This window comes from Bradysia coprophila, chromosome II, assembly GCF_014529535.1.
Source record: "Bradysia coprophila strain Holo2 chromosome II, BU_Bcop_v1, whole genome shotgun sequence".
Taxonomy (NCBI): domain Eukaryota; kingdom Metazoa; phylum Arthropoda; class Insecta; order Diptera; family Sciaridae; genus Bradysia; species Bradysia coprophila.
The window spans coordinates 8,366,886-8,392,152 of record NC_050735.1 but is presented as its reverse complement, the minus strand read 5'-3'; the positions used below and the strand labels follow the sequence as shown (position 1 = coordinate 8,392,152).

At 38.6% G+C, this 25,267-nt stretch overlaps 4 protein-coding genes and 1 long non-coding RNA gene across 7 annotated transcripts in view; 2 read left to right on the top strand and 3 right to left on the bottom strand.

Moving 5' to 3' along the window:
* The window catches only part of LOC119070809, a 531,393-nt gene that overhangs the window by 30,059 nt on the left and 476,067 nt on the right, over window positions 1-25,267 (bottom strand). The gene's annotated exons all lie outside the window — the stretch shown is intronic.
* Window positions 65-5,075, top strand: LOC119070070 (protein RRP5 homolog). The gene is made up of 6 exons (XM_037174371.1): window positions 65-311; window positions 385-525; window positions 595-1,774; window positions 1,842-4,544; window positions 4,602-4,767; window positions 4,828-5,075. Exons 1-6 carry the CDS (start codon window positions 228-230, stop codon window positions 4,994-4,996), a joined length of 4,443 nt encoding a protein of 1,480 aa, XP_037030266.1. The 5' UTR covers window positions 65-227; the 3' UTR covers window positions 4,997-5,075.
* LOC119070286 (actin-interacting protein 1) lies at window positions 7,810-11,525 on the bottom strand. 2 transcript variants are annotated; one of them, XM_037174556.1, is made up of 9 exons: window positions 11,315-11,525; window positions 10,599-10,720; window positions 10,170-10,260; window positions 9,964-10,080; window positions 9,307-9,902; window positions 8,645-9,250; window positions 8,548-8,550; window positions 8,303-8,453; window positions 7,810-8,228 (listed from the first exon to the last, which is right to left on the bottom strand). In XM_037174556.1, exons 1-9 carry the CDS (start codon window positions 11,328-11,330, stop codon window positions 8,119-8,121), a joined length of 1,812 nt encoding a protein of 603 aa, XP_037030451.1. In that variant the 5' UTR covers window positions 11,331-11,525; the 3' UTR covers window positions 7,810-8,118. The 2 variants fall into 2 exon arrangements, with proteins under 2 accessions (XP_037030451.1, XP_037030457.1); XM_037174562.1 differs by lacking the exon at window positions 8,548-8,550 and having other exon boundaries at window positions 11,315-11,524.
* On the top strand, window positions 12,271-15,953 carry LOC119070136 (VPS35 endosomal protein sorting factor-like). Its single transcript, XM_037174463.1, has 12 exons — window positions 12,271-12,388; window positions 12,456-12,552; window positions 12,612-12,785; window positions 12,839-13,317; window positions 13,380-13,725; window positions 13,786-13,952; window positions 14,007-14,289; window positions 14,355-14,498; window positions 14,558-14,724; window positions 14,790-15,145; window positions 15,205-15,779; window positions 15,847-15,953. Exons 1-12 carry the CDS (start codon window positions 12,375-12,377, stop codon window positions 15,946-15,948), a joined length of 2,904 nt encoding a protein of 967 aa, XP_037030358.1. The 5' UTR covers window positions 12,271-12,374; the 3' UTR covers window positions 15,949-15,953.
* On the bottom strand, window positions 19,832-21,014 carry LOC119070575 (juvenile hormone acid O-methyltransferase-like). 2 transcript variants are annotated; one of them, XM_037174986.1, is made up of 2 exons: window positions 20,189-21,009; window positions 19,832-20,122 (listed from the first exon to the last, which is right to left on the bottom strand). In XM_037174986.1, the coding sequence occupies exons 1-2, from the start codon at window positions 20,832-20,834 to the stop codon at window positions 19,959-19,961; spliced, it is 810 nt and encodes a 269-aa protein (XP_037030881.1). In that variant the 5' UTR covers window positions 20,835-21,009; the 3' UTR covers window positions 19,832-19,958. The 2 variants fall into 2 exon arrangements, with proteins under 2 accessions (XP_037030881.1, XP_037030890.1); XM_037174995.1 differs by having other exon boundaries at window positions 19,990-20,147; window positions 20,189-21,014.

Here is a 25,267-nt window from a genome sequence, read left to right as displayed (position 1 = left end):
CCAACTGAAAAATTTGTTTGACGTTTCGGTTTGAAAGATGTTTCTTCTGGGTGACGACATGTGCGTTTAATATTTGACAGTTCACAACCATTCGCGTATTTCTCTTATATTTCACGTGGTGAACAGGACGATCTGATTAAACATTTCGATTAAAACAATTTCAGTCAATTCAAGAGGACTGTAGGTGCATTTTTATTGAAACTACCACTGAAAGGCACAACTGGAAAATGGTTTTCGTTGAAACGAGTTTCCCTCGCGGTGGTGTCAGCAAACCGGTCACAGAATCTGTGTCCATTACAACACCGAACATTGTAAGTTTGGAAATTAAATCCCGTGTGTCCTTCTGTGTGTCGATTGATAATTAATGTCTGTGTTTCGGGCTAGGAATTCGGTGCAGCCACATTCAAGCGGAAAAAGGAGAAACTCAACAAGAAGCAACGCACGGAGAAACGTAAACATGAAAATGAGGAACGTCGCACGGAACAAATTGAGGCAAATTCAGCTGAACTGCTCAGCTTTCGAACGGTATGTCTCTTTATCGCATGTCCTGTTTATCGCATTCTGTCAATGCCATAATTTGTTGTCAATTTACAGGTGACCGAAGGCATGATTGTCATGGGTTGTGTGACTAAGATCGAGACAACTTATCTGCAAATTTCCTTGCCGGGTCGTCTAACCGGACAGGTCAATGTGAAAAATATATCGAAGTCGTACGTCAACATTCTGAACCAGATGCTAAACGACATCGACAATGCGGAGGGATACAAATCGTTGGAGGAGATGTTCAGTCTCGGACAAATTGTTTGCGTTCGCGTTACGGATGTACGACAAGGTTCCGGCGGCAACGGCGGTTTTGGTATTTCATTATCCATGAATCCCGCTGACATTCAGTCAGAATTCCACCACAAAAAGATCCACAAAGGAATGATACTGTCGGTTGCGGTTGAAGGCGTCGAAGACCATGGTTATGTTATCGAAACGGGCGTCAAGAATCTGAGAGGTTTTCTGCCGATTGGAAATTCAACTACAGCTCTAGGTGTAGGACAGGTAGTTTTCTGTCGCGTGACCGAGATGAAATCGGCGAATGCGGCAAGCACAGCCATTTTGTCGGTGGTTGACGGTGGTTCGAAGAAAGTGAAGCTGTTGAATGACCCGAATTTGACCTACATCCTACCGACAACGATCGTCAAATTTAAGATCAAAAAAATCCTGAACGATGGATTGCAAGGCTCTTTGATGAACGAGACATTCACCGGTTACATAAACGAACATCAATTCGGATCGACAAGTTCGTCGAGAAAATTCAAGGAAGACGAGGAGATCGACGCCAGAGTCCTGTACATTATGCCGATCACGAAATTGGTCTACCTGTCGCTGAATCTTAGCGATACCATTGCAATGAGTGGCGACGAATTGAAAATCGGGGCAGTAATTGACAAGGCAAAGGTAGCCCGTATTGGAACTGGCGGTCTAATATTCAAATTGAAAGATGGTGCCAAGGGTCTGGTTAGTCTACGGTCGCTGAGAACTGGAGTTCAGACGAACTTCGATAGTGATGAGGTGATGCAAAAGTACCACAAGAACTCATTCCATCGCGTCCGGATCGTCGCCTACGATCCAATGGATTCGTTGTTCATTTGTTCCGTGAATGAGAAAATCATCGAAGAGAAATTCTTTTCGGTTGACGATGTCGATATCGGCGATTATGTGGAAGCGAAAGTTATTCGGCGCCTGAAAGACGAAGCACTGCAGATCAAAGTGGGAAATATCAGAGGTAATGTCAGACATCAACTTCTATGCGTTGCTCAGTTATTATCAATTCCCTTTCTCTTCCATTCCAGGCTACATCGAAAAAGCTCACATTTCCACCACAACATCAGCTGCAAAACTTACACGCAACGCCAAGTTCCGCTGTCGGGTCATTCGCAAAAGTGTCAAAAACAACAAAATCTTCCTGTCGAACCGGAAAGAACTGATGGCATCCGATGCATTGCTATTGAAGTCATACGAAAAGGCTGTCGTCGGTCTGGAGTACCACGGAATGATCGTGAAAATATTCGGCGACGGATTCCTCGTCAGCTTTTGTCAATACGTTAAGGGCATGCTGTTCAAGAAAAATCTCACCGAATTGGACTTGGCCAACACGGCCAATTTCTTCCACGAAGGACAGATTGCCAAATTTCGCATCATGAATGTTTCGAAGGAAAGTATCACCCTTGGCCTGGGCGAATTCATCAGTCAAACGGGAACGGTATTGGACGGAAAAGTGTCCGTAGTAACGCCCATCAGCTTGCAAGTGGCCTTCAGTAATAACAAACTTAGTGGCATCGTACCGTCAATGTTCTTGACCAAATTTCCCAGCCTGGTGCCGATTTTGATCAACACCTATAGGCCGAACGAAGCCGTAACGGCTGTTTCGATCAACCAAGATATTTATAGCATACGAGATGTGGACGCCACCGAGCAAATTCCAGTGAAACATTGGAAGGACGTTAAGCCGGGAGATATACTGACGGCATTCGTTAAAAATGTGACCGGTGAGGTGATCGATTTGATGTGCTTAATCGAAGGATATGAGAAAATTGTCAAGTTGCATGCAAAGATGTTGCTACAGGACTACGAGCGGCAAACCAAGCTGGAACTGGTTCCGGAACAGATTCTACACATTCGTGTGCTGGGTCGAAACAAAACGCTAAAAACACTAACTTGCAGTGCACGCCTGACCGATGTGTGGCAAGGGAATTTAAGTGACACGGCCAACATCTATCGCCAGTACTTCAATGACCTGCAGCGAATCAAAACATTTTGCCAGAAGAGCAACAATCCGATCGGTAATTTGAGCGTTGGTGACCTGGTCCAAGCAACAGTTAAAAACGATTTGACCGAAGATGCTGGAGGCTGTCTGTATGTCAAATTGTCGCAAAACGTTCAGGGCGAACTGTCTCCGTGTAACATTGGCGGTGTACCGAAGGTTGGAGATAAAATCGATTGTCTGATCGTTTGGATTGATTATGTGCGGAATTGTGTGCACTTGACGATGAAGAGGAAATTCTTGGAACGGCGGAAGGAGAAAAATTACTCGGATCTACCAAAATCGTGTCTGTACACATCGCGAGCCATCAAAGCGGACATTGTGAAAATCGTTGAAGACTTTGTGGTCTTGTATCCGCGCAAATTGACGAACAAGTTGGTTTTTGTGCCGATCAAATTTCACTACAACGATCTGCAGCCCATTATCTTAGAAGGCATCAAAGAAGGGGACCTGTGCAATGTCACGGTTATAGAAGCTGATGGAGAGTGCGTCATTGGAATGTTTGACGAAATCTTTTCGAAGTTGAAGACGTTCCAGCCTGCGAGAGGCAAAAATCGTAAGATACGGAGACTTCAGGATGAGTACGTGGAATATGGTGAAAACATGGACGAGCTGGAAGGTGACGATGATGATGATGAGGATGGTTCAGCGAATGAGGATGAGGACGATTCAGCGAATGATGATGGTTCTGAAGCGGAAAATAGTGAAGATTCAGTGGAAACAGACGAAGAAGTTGAAGAAATGGAGTCCAGTGAGGTTGAATCCGAACAAGAGTCGAGCAGTAACAAAACCAACAATCAAAAACAGAAACGTAGATTGAATCAGACCAGCGAAGCCGTTGTCCGTAAGAAAAGTAAAACTTCGCAAAAAAATGGAAATGGCTTCAAAATCGATCAATTGGACGGTGCCATCGATTTCAATACGAGCTCCGATGAGGAAGAGATCATTTCGCCCGGACGCTATGTTTCCCTTCCGCAGAAACAATCTTCCAAGAAGCCTCACAAGAAAACTGAAAAATCAATTCAACCGGAAGCTGTGCTTCCTGGAGTGAAAAATTTCTGGCAAGCCAACGCAGCTGACGCGAAAAAATTGGCTCAACCGGAAGCTAGCAGTAGCGAAGATGACAGTGATGACGAGGTTAAGTTGAATCCATTCAAGAAACAAAAACTCACGGCAGACGAACGATTCAAAGCAGCACGCGATGAAGAATCCCGAGTCCGTAAAATCGAAGAGAGCTATGCCAGTAACACCACCGAACCAACAACAGTCGATCAATTTGAGCGAATCGTTTTATCACAACCGGACGATAGTCGAAATTGGATTAACTACATGGTCTTTCACATGCAAGCCAATGAAACCGAAAAGGCCAGAGTTGTAGCCCGGAAGGCTCTGAACAAAATTTCGTTTCGTGAGTCAGGCGAAATTTTGAATATCTGGGTGGCTCTGCTGAATCTGGAACTGCGATATGGAGATAAGGGCACGTTCGACAAAGTCTTCAACGAAGCGTTGCGGTTGAATGATCCATTCAGAGTGTATGAGAAATGCTTGAACATCTACGCTGATTGTAAGAAGATAGCGGAACTGACTGAAATGATCAACACTGTCACGAAGAAATTTCGTGCCAATGCTGAAGCGTGGACATTGTCGGCCAGCATATTTTTTACCGTTGGTTTGGAGGAGAAAGCAAAGCAATTGCTTAGCAGAGCGCTGAAGTCATTACCTGAGCGAGATCGTAAGTTGTACCTCTTATGACCTGTCATCATCTCTTCTAACCATTTTTTCTTCTCAGATGTGAACACAATCGTCAAATTTGCTACGTTAAGCAACAAACATAATGACAGTGATCATGCCCATGCATTGTTGGAAAAAGTCCTCACATCATATCCAAAGCGTGTGGACATTTGGACGACCTACGTCGATATGCTTGTAAAAGCGAATGAAGTTGCGTTAGCACGGTAAGAGCGTTGTTGAACTGACGATCTAGAAAAGGAAACAATTAACAAATCCCATTTCAGTCAAACATTGGATCGGGCGACAACGCAAAAAATTCCAGTCAAAAAGATGCGGACGATTTTTAAGAAGTATTTGGACTTTGAAGAGAAATTCGGCACGCCGGAAGATCGGCAAAAAGTCAAGGCAATGGCAACCAATTATGTCGAAAAGGAAATTGGAGCGTACAAGTAATGGCGCTGTTTTATGATCAGGATGCAGTGTTGTACATAAATATTTTGGTTCAATAAACAAGATGAAAATGTTACGAATGCGTGTGGAGAATCTTAGTTGGCTTACCATCGTCAAAATGGGCAGACGGCGGTACAATTAGTACAAAATTGAAGTGAACAGAGTAAGTAGCCTCGTTTCGGTTTAAATCAATTAAGTTGTACTGGTTGAGATATGCTACGTTTAGTACGCAGTGTTTCACTGATGTCAAGGCTGTGTCCCTTTTTTCGAAACACTTCTAGCCGGAAGTAGTCGGAATTTCGGAAGGTGACACTTCGTTTTGTGATAAAAGAGACACGATAGTAGAAAAATCATTTTCGACCATTTTGAGCTGTATAACTTCACAATTGGTCCAAAATTACAGAAGTTACACACAAAATGTAAATTTCTTAGATTACAGCGCCATTTGTCTCGGTCCGATCGCGAAAAGCACGACTGAGACCAGACTAGTATTATAACATCACCAGCATAGCTTTCTCGTCTATTATTTCTTTCAGCACTTTGATGAACGCATACACAATCTTTCACTTCATTTGTTAACCCAGAATTTAACATTACAAAAGTAAGCGATGCGAATGTGGATCATGCTGACAGTGTAGAACTGGGATTTTCCATCGCACTTTCACTCTTTGGGACAAAGGGAAAAAGATGGAAAAGCCCCGTTACTACTTGTCCAAATAAGCCAATTGTTAATCGTTTACTTTTGTCGTCAGATATGAGTTCGAAAACCTATGGGTATTTTTCCCTCCTGATTCTAAATCAAGAAAAAACAAATTTCTAGGACGTCTGGGACAGGAGACAGACCCGGTTGTAAGTTTAATAAGAATTCCATTAGTTTGAGAGAGTCAACAATATTTGTCTTGCTCACACCAGTTGAATTCCCATTTAACTTAAAATAGGTCTTGCTCCTAATCCAGACGTCCGAGAAATTTATCTTTTCGGGATTTATAATCAGGAAGGAAAAATACCCATAGGTTTTCGAGCTCGTAACTGCAACGTACGGGGTGTCATGAACATCGGAAGTCATAAATGTAGCTTAAGAATAATTTCTCTAAATACGAACCCACTTCTGATTTGGCAAAGGAATACCTCATAATATTCTGTGTCTTACGGTTAAGAAAAAGTTCCTTAAGTCTGATCCATCAAAAAGAGAAACTCTTAACGTGTGCTTTGAAACGTATAGTGTCTTCTTTGAAAATGGTCTGAGGCTTAATAAGGAATTAACTATAATATTGACTGTTCATATGAGTGGTAAATCAATAAATTTTTAATTAGCTTGCGCTTCACTCAATGTAAGCCCTTTCTAGTCGCACACTGATTATGCGGATTTCTCTAGCTGGTTTATTTGGCTTGTCCTCATGTCATGTCCTGTGCGAAACACATTTCAAGAGAATTTTTTATTTCTCTTTCTCGATGACGCACCTGAAGCACCAATCCTTTATTTTAACATAAATTTGGTTTGGCCAACGGACTGTTGGCAGAAGCGTATGGAGGCTGTTTAATTTAGACTAATTGAAAGATAGTGCAGACGTCGATATTAGTAAGTGTCCTTTTAGAACTCAAAAACAATAGTTCCAAAACAAAGAGAGAAAGAGGATCCCATTTACAAAATTTACGCTTTCTCCACCGAATTGTCGGCGAAAATTGCGCTATGAAAACATCCTCGAAAAACCACTTTCCACTTTTCATCCTTGGTGAACAAATAACTATTTCGTCTTAGACGTAGGTACAGTGTAACAATATGATATTGGTATGTCACCGAGAGACCGATAATCTACCTTAAAGATGGAATGAGTGGCGATGGTGAACGTTGTTTTATTTTTCTCTTAGATTCGGGGTAGTGATGAAGTTTCAGACTCCACAGAAGAATTTTGTCCCAAATTGGAAATTAAAATTTTCTTTTCTTTTTTTCAATTTCTTCGTTTTATTTGATAAAATTTGAAATAAAATAAATTAAATTACAAGACCAAACTAAGTAGTTGAATGCAATTAAATGTTGTGTAATGGTAAATACATTTTCATAAATAAAAAATTAGACGTTATTCATCCGTGTCATCCCAGTTAAATCGGCAAAAGCATGATAATACTTCAATTTAAACAAAAAAGCAAAAAATTCAAAACGAAAATCGTAAACCAAAACTGAGCTACAAATTCCGAACAATTATTTGTCTTCAATTTATTTTTACAAAATCAAACACCATGCGCCCAAAGTAAATTGAATTTAAATGCAAAAATATTTCGTTTCGATGAAAGCGTTTCTTTCACATCTTTATTGAACTTTGCAAAAAATAGTTTGTTTTCTTTCGTATTTTATATCCTTAACTTATCATTTACCGTGTACTACAATTTATTGATTAGTGGAGTTGATCAACGACTAACGACACATGCTTATTATACTCGAATTGGGAAACACTCAAATGACTGATATTTATGAGGTGTATCTCCTGGAGTTTTAGTAGCAGATGAGCAAACAAGCTTTCACTTTTGTCTCTTATTGGAAATTTCATTATCAAATTTCATTACCGCAAATTTACGAAAATTTACCTCAAATCTACGAAATTTTTTGAAAATTTACCGCAAAAATCGGTAAACTTTGATAAATTCAATAAATTTTCGGCAAATTTCTGTACTTTTCAGTAATTTTAGGAAATAAAACTCACAGCATATTAGGCCCTGCCTTTAGGTATCCTTCTTTAAATAAATAATTCCACGCATCTCCAACAACCTCTATTCATTGGCTCGTTTCCACTAAACGTTCTCTAAGACAAATGTCGTTGCAATTGACTCCCACTTTTATTTGTTGGTTACTGTTACAAAATGCATTCTTTCACACAAAATGGATTCCTTTTTCATCCGTAAAATCTTATATTGCTCAATTGACTCGTTAGAAAAGAAGAAGCGAAAAAAAAACAACAAAATTTAACATGGAGGGGAGTTAGGCAAACGTTTTTGATCGATTTAATTAACTTGTGATGGATGTTGATCGCTGATGGCATTTGTGCTTTTTGGTATCGGTCCCGAATCAAATCCGACCAAAAATAATTGCCAATTTGTAAAAAAAAAACGTACTTTCCAATCCAGCTTCCTTAAAACGGTTCGACATTCCATACTTTGGTGTTGCAATCTTGTCCGGTGGAAATAACCGTTTCATTGTCCAACCACACTAAGCGAGTGATTTGTGATTGGGGATGAGCGTCTAACGAGATTAGAGAAACAAAAAAAATAAGTTGTCCGGTCACAGTCAGTCATTTGCCATATTTCTAAACTTACTTTTGATTATGGTGTGTTTCGAAGGACTAGCCAATGACCAAATAATTATCGTTGTGTCTAAGGATCCACTAGCGACAAACAATGAATTCGGTGACCATGCCACACAATTCACTTTAGCATTATGGAAGCCCCATTCTTGTTTGTGAGCAGGCTGTAAGGAAATTACATTTAAGTCACATTGGATCTCTGCATATCTCTAATCTACATCAGTAATCTGTGGGGCTACACATTAAGAGTTCACTCACCGTCTATTCAATCAATTCAAATCAACGTAAGACATGTTTCGTAAGAGGTAAGATAATTAACCGGAAATTGCCACTGAGCCTTAACAACTTTACTCACCTTGTATTCCTCCACCGATGTCAAAATGACCTTACGGTTAGCATCACATGCTACCAAATATTTCCGGTCGGGCGAGTAAGCACAATCGGTCACTGGTCCCAAGTGCACGATTTCAGTCTTTGGGCTCAGAGTTGTTCCGGACAACGAGAAGATATGAACTTTACTATCGTCTCCACCGACGGCCACTTCCATTGTGTCTGGATTCACCGAAACGCTGCTGGCTTCGTACGAAATTGGTAGATTGCTAGCGACACGTTTGTCCTGTACAACAGTAATCTCTTTCTGGCATGCCAAAATGACGATATTTTGTTCACGGAAAATGTCCAATCCTCTCGGCTGGCTATTCAGTTTCACTGTTTGGTCCGTGTACGTGTTGCCCTCGATATTAATCTCCCTCAATGAATCGTCGATGCCGCATGTATAAGCAAAATCGCCGAAGGCCCGGATGCCATTTATTTGATTGCCGTGACCGTTTCCAGCAATCCGATTGTTGGTTCCGTTTCCTGAATTCCAATTCGTAATTGCACCGTCATGGCTACCTGTGTAAATTGTGCTTCGATCGTCGCTCAGGCCGAGAACGGTGATTGGTTTATTGTGTCCCTTGATCTAAATGAACAGAATGTCAGGTCAATCGGAAAAGCTGAGCAATTTCATCAACTTACGATACGCAACGGTTTCGATGGATTGTCCACGTCCAAATAGTTGATGAAGCCGGATAGGGATACGGATAAGAGATGATTTCCTTGCCATAGACAAGAAACCTGTTGATCATCGACAGTGGTTCCCATAACGAATTCGGTAACAAGTTCCCTGGTTTCTACATCCCACAACCGACATGTTTTGTCACCAGAGCAAGTGAGCAACTGTGTACCGTCTGGTTTCCAAGCAACACCGTACACACCACCCTTATGAGCTGGACTACCCACTTCCCCAACTAAATCGGACGTCGCACCGTCATAGATAAACACTTTACCGTCGAAACCGGCCGACGCAAACAAATGTCCACTTGGCGAATAACGAACCGCCTGCACGAATCTGGTATGCTCTTGCTTGGTTTTCTTAAACTTAAACGGAGGTCCTTCGAAAATGCCAATCGTATTGTCCTCTGAACCGGTAATAATTCGAAACGGTCGCGCTGGACGAAAATCGCATGAATTTATCGGCTTCGATTGTCCACTAATTTCGCCAACCGATGTTCCGGTCTCTGTCATGAAAACGTGACCGAAACGTTCTCGCCCCTCGCCGACAATGACCATACCTGAATAGGACAGAGATTATTGGACCAATCGATGAACAAAGATTTGCAAAGAAAAAATTACGTTGATTGTCAGCCGACCATGAAATGTCTTTGATTGGACCGCCGATCGGTTGAAATTCATTTTTCAGTAGGTGCTCTTTGTTGACTGTATCCCAAATGCGAACTTTGCCGGATTGATCTATTTGTGGAAATAGAAGAAACGAAAACGGAATGAAAACGAAATTCCACGCATCCGACGAGCATTTCGCTCGCATTCAATTAACATACCACCAGATGCAATGTAGAAACCACTTGGAGAATATTTGGCAACGTTTACTGCACACGAATGTTCCGTATAAACATCGGCAATGGCTGGATTCTAAAAGAAGAAAAAAAAAACAAATTTCGATCGTGCGTGATTTTTCATTGAACAAAATCTATAAATCTTTCGTTGGATTGATGACGTAGAGCTGTGACTTGTAGGCACTGTGACAAAAATAACTTTGCATCCAGTGTGTATCAATCAAATCACGATAAAAATGCGATAAAATCGAGTTTAGACATTTCTACGAATGGATTCTCGTGGTGCGCCTACAAGTCACAACCATGATGATAAGCAATAACTCGATAACAACGAAAGAATTATTTTTTTTAAATGTAAAAAATGAGTGCCGGATGTGTCGACTTTAAATGGCTTTCCAGTAAAAATTCACCTACCTCAATATTACGGATAATCACAGAGTTTCCGTTTGTGTAGAGAAAGTTGACTCCTTTCGGATCTCCACCTAACACAATTGGTTGTCCCCGTTGCGTTCTCGGCAGAGTGGCATAAATGAACTCTGAAAACAAGCGCAATTTTAGCGTTAAATATCTTCAGACAGGCAGTGAAGATTTCGAATTAATGTCTGGTGAATAGGTACCGCAATTTCAAGAATTATAATTAATTATTCTTCTCTTCCAAACGAATCATTTCCACTCTGCTGTACTGTTACATCTCATTTACACTATCCGCCGTGTAATTTTAAATTCGAGCGTGAAATTAAAATTCATTTTCTAAAAGACTACGAACACGAATCTCAATTGCTTCGTATAGATAGGTATACAAGTATTCATGAATGATTCACGCATCAACAACTCTTTTTTTGATTTTGACCAAATATGGGTGTTGGCTTAAATTGACGTAAAAAGGCCTTTCTCACTCAACGAAATTAGTAACTTTACTAAGAAATCGAATTCTTAACCGAATGTGATGCAAATAATCCTTTGATCGGGGTAGCCTACAACTCCATTATCGACACAGGGTAAACATATTATTCGTAATGCTGAAAACCCGGCTTTTCATTGACCGTATAACCATTCTTTTTTTTTGCACACTCACACACAACCTTTTTTGTTCTCTAAAAAAAAAAAACCCCACAAAAATCAACACTTACTATTCGTGTACGACATTGTAATTTCAAGCAATTAATCTTGTCGGCTAATGACTGATGAACTTATTCCTTTCACTAACTAATAGTTTGCCGAATTAAAACACCTGTTTCACAATTATTTAAATCAAATTAATTCGATGGGACAAAATCGCGACTTTATGTGAACGATTACAACGGAACGGCGCAAGTTCGTAAAAAAACCATATTTGGATATTTGATTATTTCAGTACGTTGTGGCATTGTATGTGCGTGAAATGAATGAGTTTAATGACAACTCTGTCTCTGATCACTCAAAGAAATTTCGAATCGGTTTTTAAGAGCGAATATGCAAATGCAATGAATATAAACTACCAGGTGCGAAGGACATAACTATTTTAAAAACAGATTGAAACTCACTCATTTGCATATTATTTTGACATGAATAATGAATGTGTTCAAGATAAATCGACCGATTTGAAGAATAGGCCATACCTGGTATGTACATTCATTAATAATATGCCAGTTAATGAAAGAACTATGGTTAAGACACCTACGAAGGCAGCCGCTACCCAAATTTGAAAGGTTCAGTGGATATTTTCCATAAAAATTAAAGGAAAATTTCTTCCATATTCGTGGAGGCGCCACTGCCTTCGTGATAAACTCATAAGTGTGTTACCCGTTCTTTCGGAAACTAGATGCTATAAACCACAACCTTTGTCTTTTGCAGAGTTTTATAGAAAAATTTATGTTAAAACTAATGAAGTACAAGATTTTGTTTGGTTCAAAAGGTGACCAATTTGATAATAATGATGATATGATTATCGTCTGCGATCCTGACCTTCAAAATAGTAGACCCTTTAACGGTTGGATAATTTTCGTCATTAACCATTGCGGTTCACTCTTCTGGTGTTACACAAAGAAATGATTTTTCGCAGTGTATGCAAACCGTTTATTTATTTCCATTCTTTTGACACTTCTCTTAGCCTTTTCAAGAAATTCTCTCTGTTGTCATTTTGCGAATGGATTGAAAATTTCTCTTTTTATTGTGCAGGCGACAGAGTGTTCCTTTCAACAATTTATTGAAATGTCCTGCGACTGGTGAGTTCTGAATATTTTAGAAGTTTGCTGGCACAGATGTATAGCCCAATCAAATCATTTAATTAAGGCATTGCATAGTCAAAGACCGGGAACCGCCGATATGCAAAAAGTACTTTTCCGTTTCCGAAGTGGTTGACCATCCTCTGAAACCGATGACAGTGACGGTATATCTACATTATGTGCGAGGAATTTGACACTTTAATCCAAACTGAATGTGATTTAGGTCCTGGAAAGCCGAAATGTGCGACGACTGGGTAGCTTTAGCAAGTCCAGCAGCACAACGTCCTCAACCATTTCGTTGCTGGAACCATTTAGTACGGTAGTAGATGGCAGTGATCCATTTTCCTTGATGGCCAAACAGGATACTATAGATCCATTGTCGCAAATGGTTGCAGAGGTTTGCTATGGGCTCCCGTCAGGCTACAATTTATTTCCCTTTGCTGTTTGTAGGAAGAAGAGTCCACTATGAAGCTGAGAAAAGGAGAAATTATTCAAGAAAATTCTCTGGATTCATGGGCTTCCAGACGTACTGCGATCCTGGCGAAGTACACAACGTCGGAAAAGTTGTCGATCGTAACTAGCTTTCTGACCGGTGGTGAAATTATCAAGACTCAACAGGCATCAATGTCCGAAAAAGTGAAACATCGCCTGGAACAGTTGGATGACTTTGAGTCGACTCATCAAATGCTTGATTTAACGCAGCAAGAGTACGTGTCCCGTATCGAACAGTTGAATCACGAACTCGTCCAAGCATGGAACACGGATCAACGAGTGAAATCGTTGAAAATTGCTATCCAATGTTCGAAGCTGCTGGCTGACACAAATGTCATGCAATTTTATCCCAGTCAATTTGTATTGATCACCGACATTTTGGACATTTTCGGCAAACTAGTGTACGATCGATTGATATCGAAAGCTGAATACTTTGAGTGAGTAACATGGGGACTGTGTTTGAAAGCGGTTGGTGCAATCACATATACTATCTTTACAGACCCGGAAAGAAAGTTCCGAGTGCATTGCCCGTTAACTTTACACCTGATATGGTCTCCGACTCAGCGAAAGAAACTTGTCTCAATTGGTTTTACAAAGTTGCCTCCATTCGCGAACTGCTACCACGACTCTATGTCGAAATTGCTATACTTAAGTCGTACAGATTTCTGGACAAAAACGACATTAAGGAAGCCTTGGAGCGTCTTACGAAAACTATCCGAGGCATTGGTGATCCAATTGTAGCCGCATACGCTCGCTGCTACCTGTGTCGCGTCGGTATGACCGTAACTGATGATAGGGAGTTCGTAAGGAACAGTTTGAACGATTTTCTCTTCGTTTATCAAACGGTACAAGGAGTGGCATTAAGTGCACTGATCAACGTAATCATCCGGTCTTCTTCTCTACAGATATTCGGCGGTGGAATCCGATCAGAAATTACGCGTCAACGAATGGATTTGAATGGATATTTGACCTTGTACATTCCGTGTCTTGATTGGCTAATGCAAGCGATATCTAGCGGATCAGACATTTTACTAGATGAGATTCTGACCCGATGCCAGGAAAAGAAGAACAAGTAAATGGAACCGTCTGGTCGAGTCTAACATTGAAGATTTTTGTCTCATTACAGTGGTTTGCTGTTAAACTCAATCATGAGCTCATTCAAACCAAATTTCATTGCCAATCGGGCCGAAAAATTTGTGTCGATCCTATCGAACTGTGCCACCGAAGGTATAACAAAAGCTCAGCTCTTTCGTTCATTAGGCCTTTGTTTGAGTCAGTGTGCGCCTCCTGTCGACCAAAGAACGTCTGTGTTGACTGGATCTTGGAAAACTATTAGCACATTTACACATGTTGCCGATTACATTCCGTGCGTTGAACCATGGGCTCAATACACAGCCATGAATTTTGAGGTAGAATGTTGTGCGTTGAATGGCGGGAACGGCCTTTTTATGCGAGACAAAACTTTTCATTTCAGTTGGCTGAAGTGAATAATTTCCTTGGAGATGTGCTGTCGCGGCTGAATCAGAATCGTGCATTCGAAAATCATTATTCGGAAATGTTCTCAATCGTTGACAAAGTTGTAACACACACAAAATCGTTTGAGGGTCTACTGATTTCAGTGAGTGGCCGGACTGACTGTAAAACCATTTCTTTCTTCTGAAACCTTGCCTATTTCAGGATCATTTCCTGCCGATTATTGATTTATTCCAAAAAGAGTCGGTTAAGCTGGACGTTTGCATGAAAATTATGACAACGTGCAAAAATAAATCGGAAAATTGTCTCAACGATCCGGTGGTCATAAATGCGTTGATGTACATCTGTAAAGCGCTCAACGATACCGTCAAGTAAGTCGACCTTATCCGGTGTTCCGATAAGAATATCAATTCAAACGATTCCCTAACCCATGCAGTGCCCAAACGGTCGAAGATGAACGTCGCCAGATCAGTAATCTCATTTGCAATTTCATCAAGAAGGTCGATTTCGGACGAGACTTCGAACAGCAACTAACATTCTACGTAGAAGCACGAGCAGCGTTTCCGAATTTGGATTCGGTGTTCGTGACGTTGGTGCATTGCGTGAACAAATTAGCGGTAGATACTCGCTGTATCGTTAATGGTCATCATACCAGAAAAACTGATGCTTTTGTCAAAGCGTGCGCTGCCTACTCATACATAACCATTCCGAGTATCGTGTCCGTGACGTCTAGAATGGATTTGTATTTGCTATCGGGACAAGTGGCACTTACGAACGTTTGCTTGGGTCAAGGTAAGCGGAACGATACGATTGTTAACAAAAAGCAATCTGATCCCTACATCGTTTCACAGCCGATGCTTGCTTCTCCGCTGCGATAAATCTGGTGTCAGAGCTACCGAAAACTATAGAAATCGATGGGAAAACGAAGAATACCGAACCATATTTAGTGTCGTTCCTGTGCAATTTCCTATCAACTCTCGTCGTCGTTCCTGACAGTCCCGAGCAAGGAGTACTCTACCTATTGCGTACCGTACTCGATGTCATCAAACGGTATCCGTTTGATCCGAACAATACCAGCCTTTCACTCGTTTATCTTGCGGTCATTGATCTGCTCACAACCGCTGCCCAAGAATCGTATCCATATCACATTCCGAATGTTGTGTCAAACGATCAACTGTACGGTTCGGACTCGAAATTCATAGCCGAAATTGATGCACTGTGTTCGCAGTGTGTCGATTTGATGTTGGTACAGTTGAAACAGCTGGGTGACAGTGGGAATTTACGATTGCAGAGCAATCTGGCGCTGGATCTATTCGGTAAAATTGTTTACAAGGCTGATGTGAGCAAAGAGAAAATGTTTGCGCTCGCCGGAAATTTGTGGTCATTGGCCATGAAAAACAAGAGTACGCTGGATCCAAAACTGCCGGTAAGTTAAGACCATTACATTTCTTGAGCAGTGTCCTGCAATAGCCCTTTCATTGTTATGTTTCCAGGGCAAGATACTGATGCGCGTGGAGCGATTAAAAGGAAAAACGATGGATCACCAGCGTCATGCGTTGGAAAATCTTACCACAAAAATGAAATTGAAAATGTAGAGGAACGGCAGCAAGCAAGACTCCTAATTTGCATGTCGAATGTAAGACTATATGTTACGTTGCAAGTACCTATCCTAGAAGAATATATCTGTGAACAAGAACATGTATCGCGTGTCAAATAGAATTAGCCGGATGCAATTTAAAAATAAATAGTAAACGAAGCATGCAAGACTTTTGGTGGAGGAACGAGACTCGGTTATGAATCTCACAACGTTCGATCATTCCGTGATGTTTTTGACCGTTCCCGAACTACTTACGGTGAGTAAGCTTCACTCAAAAACTTGGTAAAAGCCTAATCTCAAAACCCTTAAGAGTCAATTCGCAAAATTTCAAACAGGCGGGACTCAATTCGACGCCGATCTAAACGAGCTATGGATCAAACGAATCGTCGGTCCATTCTGACAATTTTATCGATTACTCCAATAACATGCGAGATCCGATATGTGAATAATGTCAAATTGTAGCCTACATTTGGGAGGAAAAATGTTAGTTTTTTGAACTAAAATCTTTTTTTTAAAAAAAACCGGTACAGCACGTCAAAATGTATTACTTTTTTGCTCTCTAAATATTTTCATTTAACTTAACATTTACATAGGTAGAATGTTGAGGGTTTAATTGCTTCAACGAACGCTTTCGTTCTTTCTTCTTCTGTACCTGAAATGCCCAACAAATTTATACTAAAAAGGCATTTTTAAATACTGGATTTTAGTTTACTTTTGATGATATCTTTCCATCAGAATCCTTTTTGAAAAATGTCCGACCGCAACAGAATGGTTATTTTGATCACAAGGGACGAAAGTAAAAAAATTCAACCGTGTGCGAAGTTTGCAGCCCCCTGGTAAAAGAAAAATTTATAAATTATTGGCATAGTCATTTGTGTACCTGTTTTGGACGATTGATTTTAGGCAATTTCGCGGATTGTAGGCCGAACGAAGTGAGGCTTACAAGCGAAAGTGCCTTAAATCAACCGTCCCAAACAGGTGCACATGTGAGTTTTCATGCAGAGGGCCGGAAACCCGAGAAAATTCGAAAAATTGCCCTCATTTTTGGCCCCGAAGCATGAAAACGTTCTTTTCTATCACAACAATCACAGTGATCACAACGACACCAGACGGAACACATGTTGTTGCTGTCATTTACTTTCGCATCCTCGTTTGAGGGGCGAAAGTACTTACGCTCCTCTGTTGGGAGGCGAAAGTATTTTCGCACCTCTTGTGATGTCGTGGCTAACTGAGAGTTGAATTTTTATACTTTCGCATCTCATTCGGGAAGCGAAAATTACAACTTTCGTAGTTGGTGTAATGAAAATTTCGTTTTCATGCTTCGGGGCCGAAAACGAGGGCAATTTTTCGAATTTTCTCGGGTTTCCGGCCCTCTGCATGAAAACTCACATGTGCACCTGTTTGGGACGGTTGATTTAAGGCACTTTCGCTTGTAGACCTCACTTCGTTCGGCCTACAATCCGCGAAATTGCCTTAAATCAATCGTCCAAAACAGGTACACAAATGACTAATAAACTGCTCACTTTTCTCAGATTTGGTCAAACGACCACAACGAAATGTATTGTCTGTTGAAAGCTGATACATTCGTGGTCGGAATTGCGGTCGTACATTTTTGAAAAAGCATTCTGGTGGAAAGATATCATCAAAAAAGAAATATGAGGCACACAAATGTAGGCTACAATTTTAGCTAAGTACCGGCTAAGTACTAACACATTTTAACACCAAACGATGGTCGCACTTTTTCCAAAAAGGATGCGAGTCCAAAATTATCATCAAAAAGAATGTGAAATCAAAATTATCATCAAAATAATAATAATGTTGCCCCGAAATGTAGGCAACGATTTGTGTGTATATGCCATGTGTAGATTCGTCTTAAATAACGATGGAACGAAATTTAACTTTCGGAAAGTAGTAGTAGTAGCAGTAGTAGTAGTAGAGTTGCATTGCAATTATGTTGCTCTAAAATGTATGGAATGGCACTTAGATTCCGAAAGTGTAAGGAATATCAATGATGCAATCAGGACGTTTTCTGACAACATATAAGCTCGAAAAAGGAAATGCCACATCTTTTGATGCTCGTACTATACTCACAGATAAAGATTATTTTTTGGTTCGGTTCGCTGTGGCTTGATTAGGCATGTTCACTGAAAAATATCATCAATCGATGATAAAATTTCCAAATAATCAATACTATATCAATAGAATGTTTTATCGATAATCGATAAATATCGACTGATAATCAACAAATATCCACTGAAAATCGAATTATCAGTCTATATTTGCCGATTATCAGTCGATATTTATCGATTTTCAGTCGATATTTATCGATTATCGATAAAACATTCGATTGATATTGATTTTCTGAAAATATCGATAATCGATTCCAGGGAAATAATCGATATTTTATCAATCGAATGAATTATCGAACATGCCTAGGCTTGATGAATCATTTGATATCGAGGGTAACATTACCGAATTGCGTATAACCTACCATAATTCAACTAATCAACCGATTTTCATTAAAAAATATTTTTAACGCACTCGTAACTAAAGTGATCTGACACGACAGAGTAAAGTTAACCAGGCAGGAGCGCTGATTTGACTAGGGACCTGAATAATCTAGTAGCCCTATATTTTTTTGCGAATAAGATTTTTCAATTTATGTCAGTGTTCATTTGAGTTCATTTTCATACAGTGTATTAGGTCCCTTATTTGACGTTTCGAAAATGAACCGCTCCTTCCTGGTTTATTTTACTCTGCTGGGGATCTGATCATAGTCGACAGCTGCCAAACAGAGCCCTACTTTGTATGAAATGGTTTTTTCACAGTGTTTTACATTTGAGTGACACACTGTCAAGTCTCAATACCCTATTTGGAGCACTCATGCTTGAAGTACGTTGGATAAAATTATTTGTCATTTTTTGAGACTCATAATAAGATCATCTGAAGATATATAGTCGAAAAACCAAAAAAAAAATCGACAAACCTTATGGACACCCCATAGACGTAACTTGAGTCAAACCAACGCACTTCAAGCACGACTTCTCAAGCAAAAGGGGTACTCTAATTAGGTTACTGAATCTTGACAGTGCTCCATACAAAATTTTACACTGTAAAAAGAGTGGGCATAAAATTTCATACAAAATAGTATTCTATCTGGCAGCTGTCATTAATAGCACTTTTGCTTGAAGTGCGTTGCTGATACTCTAAGTAGGGTATTGAAACTTGACAGTGTGACACAGCAGCTGATCACTATGATCACTTCTTCTTGTTTTTTTTTTCTTTACCGAACTAAACCCTGACATTATCAGATTAATCTTCAATATAGACTAGGACACCGATTTTATTGTCGTGAGCATTCTTGCGAAGGAGGTCAATCTTTTCAAAAATATCAAAAGGTTGGACCCCTAAACGGACATTTTAAGAAAAGTTTCTCTGCTGATTTCGACTCACGGAATCGAATGCTCAAAAACACCTCAGAGAAGCTAATTTTGAAATAGCGAAACCTTTTTTTATGTCGATGCACCTTCTAGTAGTGGTAGACGGTGACAATGATTTTTTTACCATATCTTTCTTCTTTCTGACTATCGTTCCAGTTAGAGCTTCCATCGGTGTCGAAAAATCAGAAATATTTTTTGCTTTACGTTGACACTGACAAAAGGAGTTGAAAATCTTACCTGTTCCAGGTAACCTATAATAGCTTCCACAGCTGCAGCGCTTTTTAGAAAATAATACAGCTGTAGTAGACAACATAGATTACATGGAGAAAAAGGTATGAAAATCGGTTAACTAGTTTGAGAATGAGAGATATGCTAGGTAGTTATGCCCTCTGGTAATTTTGCTCTCGAGATAATACAAAGACCTAGACTAATATAACCTTCGCAGAATCTTTATACAATTTTATTATCGAGTTCGCATTTGTCTTCAATTTGTTCTTACATACGTAATCGTCAATTTAAGTGAAAAAAATGATTCGATTTGATTATCCATTAACTCGCAAATCGACATTTATTTTTTGGCATAAGCGACTAAGATTTTCGGTGCATCCACATATTCAATGCCATAAGTTGCCTTGTTCTTTATCATTGTACGTCTCGCAAGGTCAGCGACAAAATATTGTTGCTCACTAGCCGGTATTCTGTTCACAAATGGATTGATCGAACTGACAAAGTCTGTGAACATTGATCATTGAGTAATCAATAAAGGACAATGATTGAAAAGTATGCGAAGCCACCTACTAGCAAATTCGTCGTAATTATCGTACAAGTGTCTCGATTCTCGTGCTTGAATAACACAGTCAGTAAAACCAACGGTCTGTAACATTACACGTAAATCATCTGCTGGACTAATAGATTCTTGATACGGTGATATGAATTGTGAGACATCTTTCATGTACTGTGACCATTTAGGTGATTTTGACATCTCTAAGAAAACATGGAAGTTATGTGACCACGTTATGAACACCAACAGGCAGTCACCATCTGCTGTTAATAATTTACTAATGTTTTCCATGGCTGCATTTTGATTTTGTACCCAATGCAAACAAAAGAACGATGCCGCATGATCAAATGGACCAAATTTCGTTAGAAAATCATCGATATTGCCACCGATATCAAGCTGTTGGAACGCTACATTCGGATGGCTGTTATGTTTCCGTGCATAGTCAATCATTTCGTTAGAGATATCGCAACCGATTAAACGATTAGATTTTGTTGGGAGCAGTGGTAAAATTGATTCGATGGTTGCATCGCCTGTTCCACAACCAATGTCCAACATTGAACCGTCTTCGCGCCATTGAAACAGATGCGAATATTCGCTTAGAATCTTTTGTGTGGTCACCTTCTGGAAGGAATTCGATTTGGCGTATAAAACTGGGTCGTTCATTCTATGGAACTTATTGCAGGAATAGTCTTCAGAGTAGGTTAAATTTTGTTATTTTCCTATTCCACTATCGCCTGTTGCAACTACATAAAACACAAAAAAAAAAAAAAAATGCTTGACAAACAGAAATCGACGCACAATGAATAATATCGTAATGAAGCAAGCGATATCCTACCACTGACTGATTGATTTAAGTAGGTAATTTACCGTAATTTACAGACTTATTACAATATGGAGGTTTTTTTTGTTAACAAAAAGCAACTTCTGATTGGTCTACACGATCAAAAGTCTTATCAGAGCGTCAAAAATTTGGTCTCGGATCGGGCTCGGTTCGGGTTTTTTATTTTAATTGATTTCTTCTGTGATAATTTTGCTTGTTATCGATGAATTTAGTTTTGATCTAAAAAAGAACTCGTAAAACTCAAACGAGAATATTCTTTTGTCGTATTCCAACCCAACATAGCACTGCCCATTGATATGGAAATAGTATGTTGTGTTACAAGTATTGTAATGTTGATTTTTTCAGCACTAGACCCAAGTTTTCCTTATGAGCGTAAGGAAAACTTGGGTCTAGTGCTGAAAAAATCAACATTATAATACTTGTAACACAACATACTATTACAGTCACTACTAACCCTACTAACTGTGATGGTAAAGTGCGGCCATTTTAATTTATTTCGAAACTCATTGTTTATGTGGCGAAGTGTATGCCGATAAATTAATGGCTTGATCAAATAAGTGAGTTATATGCACTTGTTTGAATGTGTGCGTCGTATATATCCTCGTGTGAATTATTCCACTCGTTCCGCCTTCGGCTCCACTCATTCCACAAACTTTCACACTCAGATATATACACTCGCAAACATTCAAACTCGTGCATTCTAGGCATGGGCGATAATGAAAATGATTATCGATAATTATCAATTATCGATAATCGATAATTATCGACTTTTTTTATCGAAAATTATCAAAAAAATATCGATAATCGATAATTATTGATATTTTGATAATTATCACGATATCGATAATTCGATATATCGATATTTCGGTCCGAAAATCCGATATTTATCGATATATTCCGATATATCGGTATATTATCATGAATTTTCAGATAAATATCAAAATATCGATATTTTGATAATTAACGAATTTCGATATTTTGATAATTATCGATAATTATTAAATTATCGATAACGATATGATTAATCGATTATCGATAATTTCTTTCGATTGATATTATCGATAATTTTGAACGCCTCCCATCCCTAGTGCATTCATGACTCACTTATAATTAACAATGCGATATATACAAACTGAATCAATTCTCCTCGTCTTTAGGGTCTCTCTGTCTAATCCAAATTAATGTTCCAGTTATCCTTCTACTAGTTCGTTTTTGGTTCTCTCAGCATGACTCAGTTGTCATGGATTACCATCATAAACGGTGATGGTGAATTTGACCTGAATTTCTTTTTCTTTGTGCCTTACACGATCATCATCTTTACTTTGTCTCCTTCATAACTTTGCGCCATTCAATCACTAATTAATTCAAATTTTCTTAATTTTTTGTAAATTTTCGAAGAGCCCAAAATTTTCTTCGATCGGCCAGTTTCAGCGCCTACTTAGACTAGCTGAGAAGCTGAGACTCTTTTTGTAAGTGGAAATCAAACCTTTCAGTTTCAGAAGTAACAATTACAATCCAATCGGCGCTATTGATTCCACATTTCACATGCATTACCAACGTTACGACATTGTTTAACAATATCTCCTTTAAATCGGATAACCGTTCAATTTAATTTTCACATAAGATATAATGAGGATTTTCTTGTAGTTCCATGGGTTTTCTTGTTTTTTTTAGATTTTCTAGTTTTTCTCAAACGATAATCATTTTTGTCTTTTCCCAATAATTCCTACAAACCTGAGTGGGCTTAGACTTAGCCCTATCCTTTTTAAAGTCGGAGCATTATAATTTGATCGATTCTACTCATTTCATTCATTTTTAAATAATTGTAGTTTTCGAAGAAATCATTTCGAAAACATTACAGTATAAAAGCTTAGACACGTGCATTTGAACGGATTACCCGCAGGTATACAGCGAGTAAACAGCTCTTATGCGCATGTGTAAGCTTTTATACTGTAATGTTTTCGAAATGATTTCTTGAAAAACTACAATTATTTAAAAATGAATAGAATCGATCAAATTATAATGCTTCGACTTTACGAAGAAAAATACAGCAAACTGGACATCCATAAAGGACATCGGTAATTCAGTGTTGTCAGAGTTATAATTCGATTTACGACTAACTTTCTAGCGTAAAAATGTTGTCGCGACTCAACGGTAAGTGCTCCAAAAGTTTGGAGTCAAGTTCCTGGAACTGCGTTTTTGTTTTGTTTGGATTTGTTTTGTTTTACCTGCTTTTCACTAGTTTTTCAAGCATATCTCTGGACGTGTCGTTGCTCAAAAATCGTGTGCGGTACATCAAATGAATACAGACGTATCCGAATATCGAAATTTTTGGCAAGCTAAGATGGTCGATCATTACTTATAGGCAAGAAGGCGAGCCAAACAGCATGTTTTGCTTGTCTTGCCTGTTTTTCACTGGTTTTTCAAGCATCTTAGAGCATCTCAAATGAAAGGTATTGAAGAGAAGAAATTTTAAAGAAAATCGAATTTGTTGATATAGCAGTAGCTATTGGCGAAAAAGCTCCCTGGTCACGTTACAGCTGCAACTACAGTAACACGCTGATAGATTTCTTGTTCGGAATGGTTGCCACCACAAACATTACGACGACTGAAGCGTCTCCCCTTCGGTGTAAAACAATGGCTTGGTCTTAAGTTTTACAAATATATTTATTAATTAAAAAAAAACTAAACGTAAAACATGATACAGTTGTTACAAAATAAATGCTGATGGCTGAGAGTTCCTGTTTTCATCCATTTGAAACTAAAACAAAATTATTTCTTTTTTCTTTCGCTAAAATTAATGAATGATTTTAATGAGAAAAACAAAACTTCTGATATTTTAAGTGACTGATTTCTATTCTGTTTCTTTATTATAGATAAATGTAAACATAATTGAAGTTGTACGCGTTTTTGTTCTGCAAAACTATTAATTTCTTTGATCCGATATAAGGTTGTACCCAAACACTTTCGCAGAGTGTGAAAAATGTTCTGCTAAATGGATTCTTTCTCTGTCTCTCTCTCTTCACTCGTTTTTTGAGAAGATTTAAAGAATCGATCGATCAAAAATTGACACAATAAATGATAAAATTACGGTAATAATTTTACTGACACACAGGAACGGGAATGTTAATTTGATTTTTTTTTATTTAAATGACACCAATCGAAATTGAAGACTTGGGAAAGGATTACTTTTCTTCTTTTAATCTCTATATTTCACTTGGACACTCGCTATTTTCAAAGAGTATACATTCAATCGAAGCGAAACGAGAAACATTCAATTTCCAGGCATGTAGTGTTTAAGTTGAAAGAGATTTAATTCTTCTTCTTCTTTTTTTGATGAAGGGTAAAGATCTCACGTAAAAACATTATACAATACAAGCGGGTAGAGGGGATGGGGATAAAAGGTGGCGACAAAAATAGAGGTATCTACTGATTGTGTTTCTTTTGTTTATACTTCATGTTGTTAGGTCGCTGTTTCGACGATGAATATTGCTATGACTTCCAGGTGAATTGTTGTTTTTCGAAGACAAACAAAAGCGGAATCAGAATTCTCCGAACAATATTTTGAAAAAGATCTTGTCTAATTGTACATTTATACATAAAATGTGGAAATGGTGGAAAAGAAATGTTAATTGGATGATGGAATGAAAAGGTTAACTGTACTGGGATGAACTGAGGGCATTTTGCGTGATGATAAAGAAATGCTTTTCAGTTTGATTAATGATTAAAATTTAAAATATTTTTGTTGTTTTCACTTTTTAGTTTTTGCTTTTTTTCTCTTTTGTTCCATAAAATTATTAATTCTTTGTTTTCAATAGTAATTACAATTTAGGTTTTTTTTATGTTTTTTTTTCTTTCTTCATTTTAAATAGTTTTATGCACTACTCTACTTTGACAATTTTTTTTTGCAAATTTTTAATTTAATTTTTTTATTTTATGTTTTTTTTGCGTATAATTTTTAACCAAATAAATCAAACGAAAGAAAAATTTTTAAAAGAAAAAAAATCGTAAAATATTTACTGAGAGAATTAACGACGACGCATAATATATCCATTATTCAAGTCGAAAAGAAGAAAATGTTTTTTTTTTAATTTTGCAATTTTTTAGTTCTGGTTAAAATGTCCACCTTGAAAGCTGCATGCAACGAGCTTTGAAGGTAAGGACATTTTTGCACAGTGATGAAACCCCTTTCTTATTTTCAAAGAAAATAATTATACTACATGTACGTACGTGATTTTCAAATTTACTTTTAATG

What these genes read in the sequence shown, in the direction of transcription:
- LOC119070070 (XM_037174371.1), top strand. Translation starts at nt 228, where the DNA reads ATGGTTTTCGTTGAAACGAGTTTCCCTCGCGGTGGTGTCAGCAAACCG. An exon ending in CCATTACAACACCGAACATT is followed by an intron (nt 312 to 384) that starts GTAAGTTTGGAA and finishes GTTTCGGGCTAG; the next exon opens with GAATTCGGTGCAGCCACATT. An exon ending in CAAAGTGGGAAATATCAGAG is followed by an intron (nt 1,775 to 1,841) that starts GTAATGTCAGAC and finishes CTTCCATTCCAG; the next exon opens with GCTACATCGAAAAAGCTCAC.
- LOC119070286 (XM_037174556.1), bottom strand. An exon ending in TGATTATCCGTAATATTGAG is followed by an intron (nt 10,261 to 10,598) that starts GTAGGTGAATTT and finishes TTCTTCTTTTAG; the next exon opens with AATCCAGCCATTGCCGATGT. An exon ending in CATCGAAACCGTTGCGTATC is followed by an intron (nt 9,251 to 9,306) that starts GTAAGTTGATGA and finishes CTGTTCATTTAG; the next exon opens with ATCAAGGGACACAATAAACC.
- LOC119070136 (XM_037174463.1), top strand. An exon ending in GAACGTTTGCTTGGGTCAAG is followed by an intron (nt 15,146 to 15,204) that starts GTAAGCGGAACG and finishes ATCGTTTCACAG; the next exon opens with CCGATGCTTGCTTCTCCGCT. An exon ending in CGCTGGATCCAAAACTGCCG is followed by an intron (nt 15,780 to 15,846) that starts GTAAGTTAAGAC and finishes TTATGTTTCCAG; the next exon opens with GGCAAGATACTGATGCGCGT.
- LOC119070575 (XM_037174986.1), bottom strand. Translation starts at nt 20,834, where the DNA reads ATGAACGACCCAGTTTTATACGCCAAATCGAATTCCTTCCAGAAGGTG. An exon ending in TAATTACGACGAATTTGCTA is followed by an intron (nt 20,123 to 20,188) that starts GTAGGTGGCTTC and finishes CAATGTTCACAG; the next exon opens with ACTTTGTCAGTTCGATCAAT.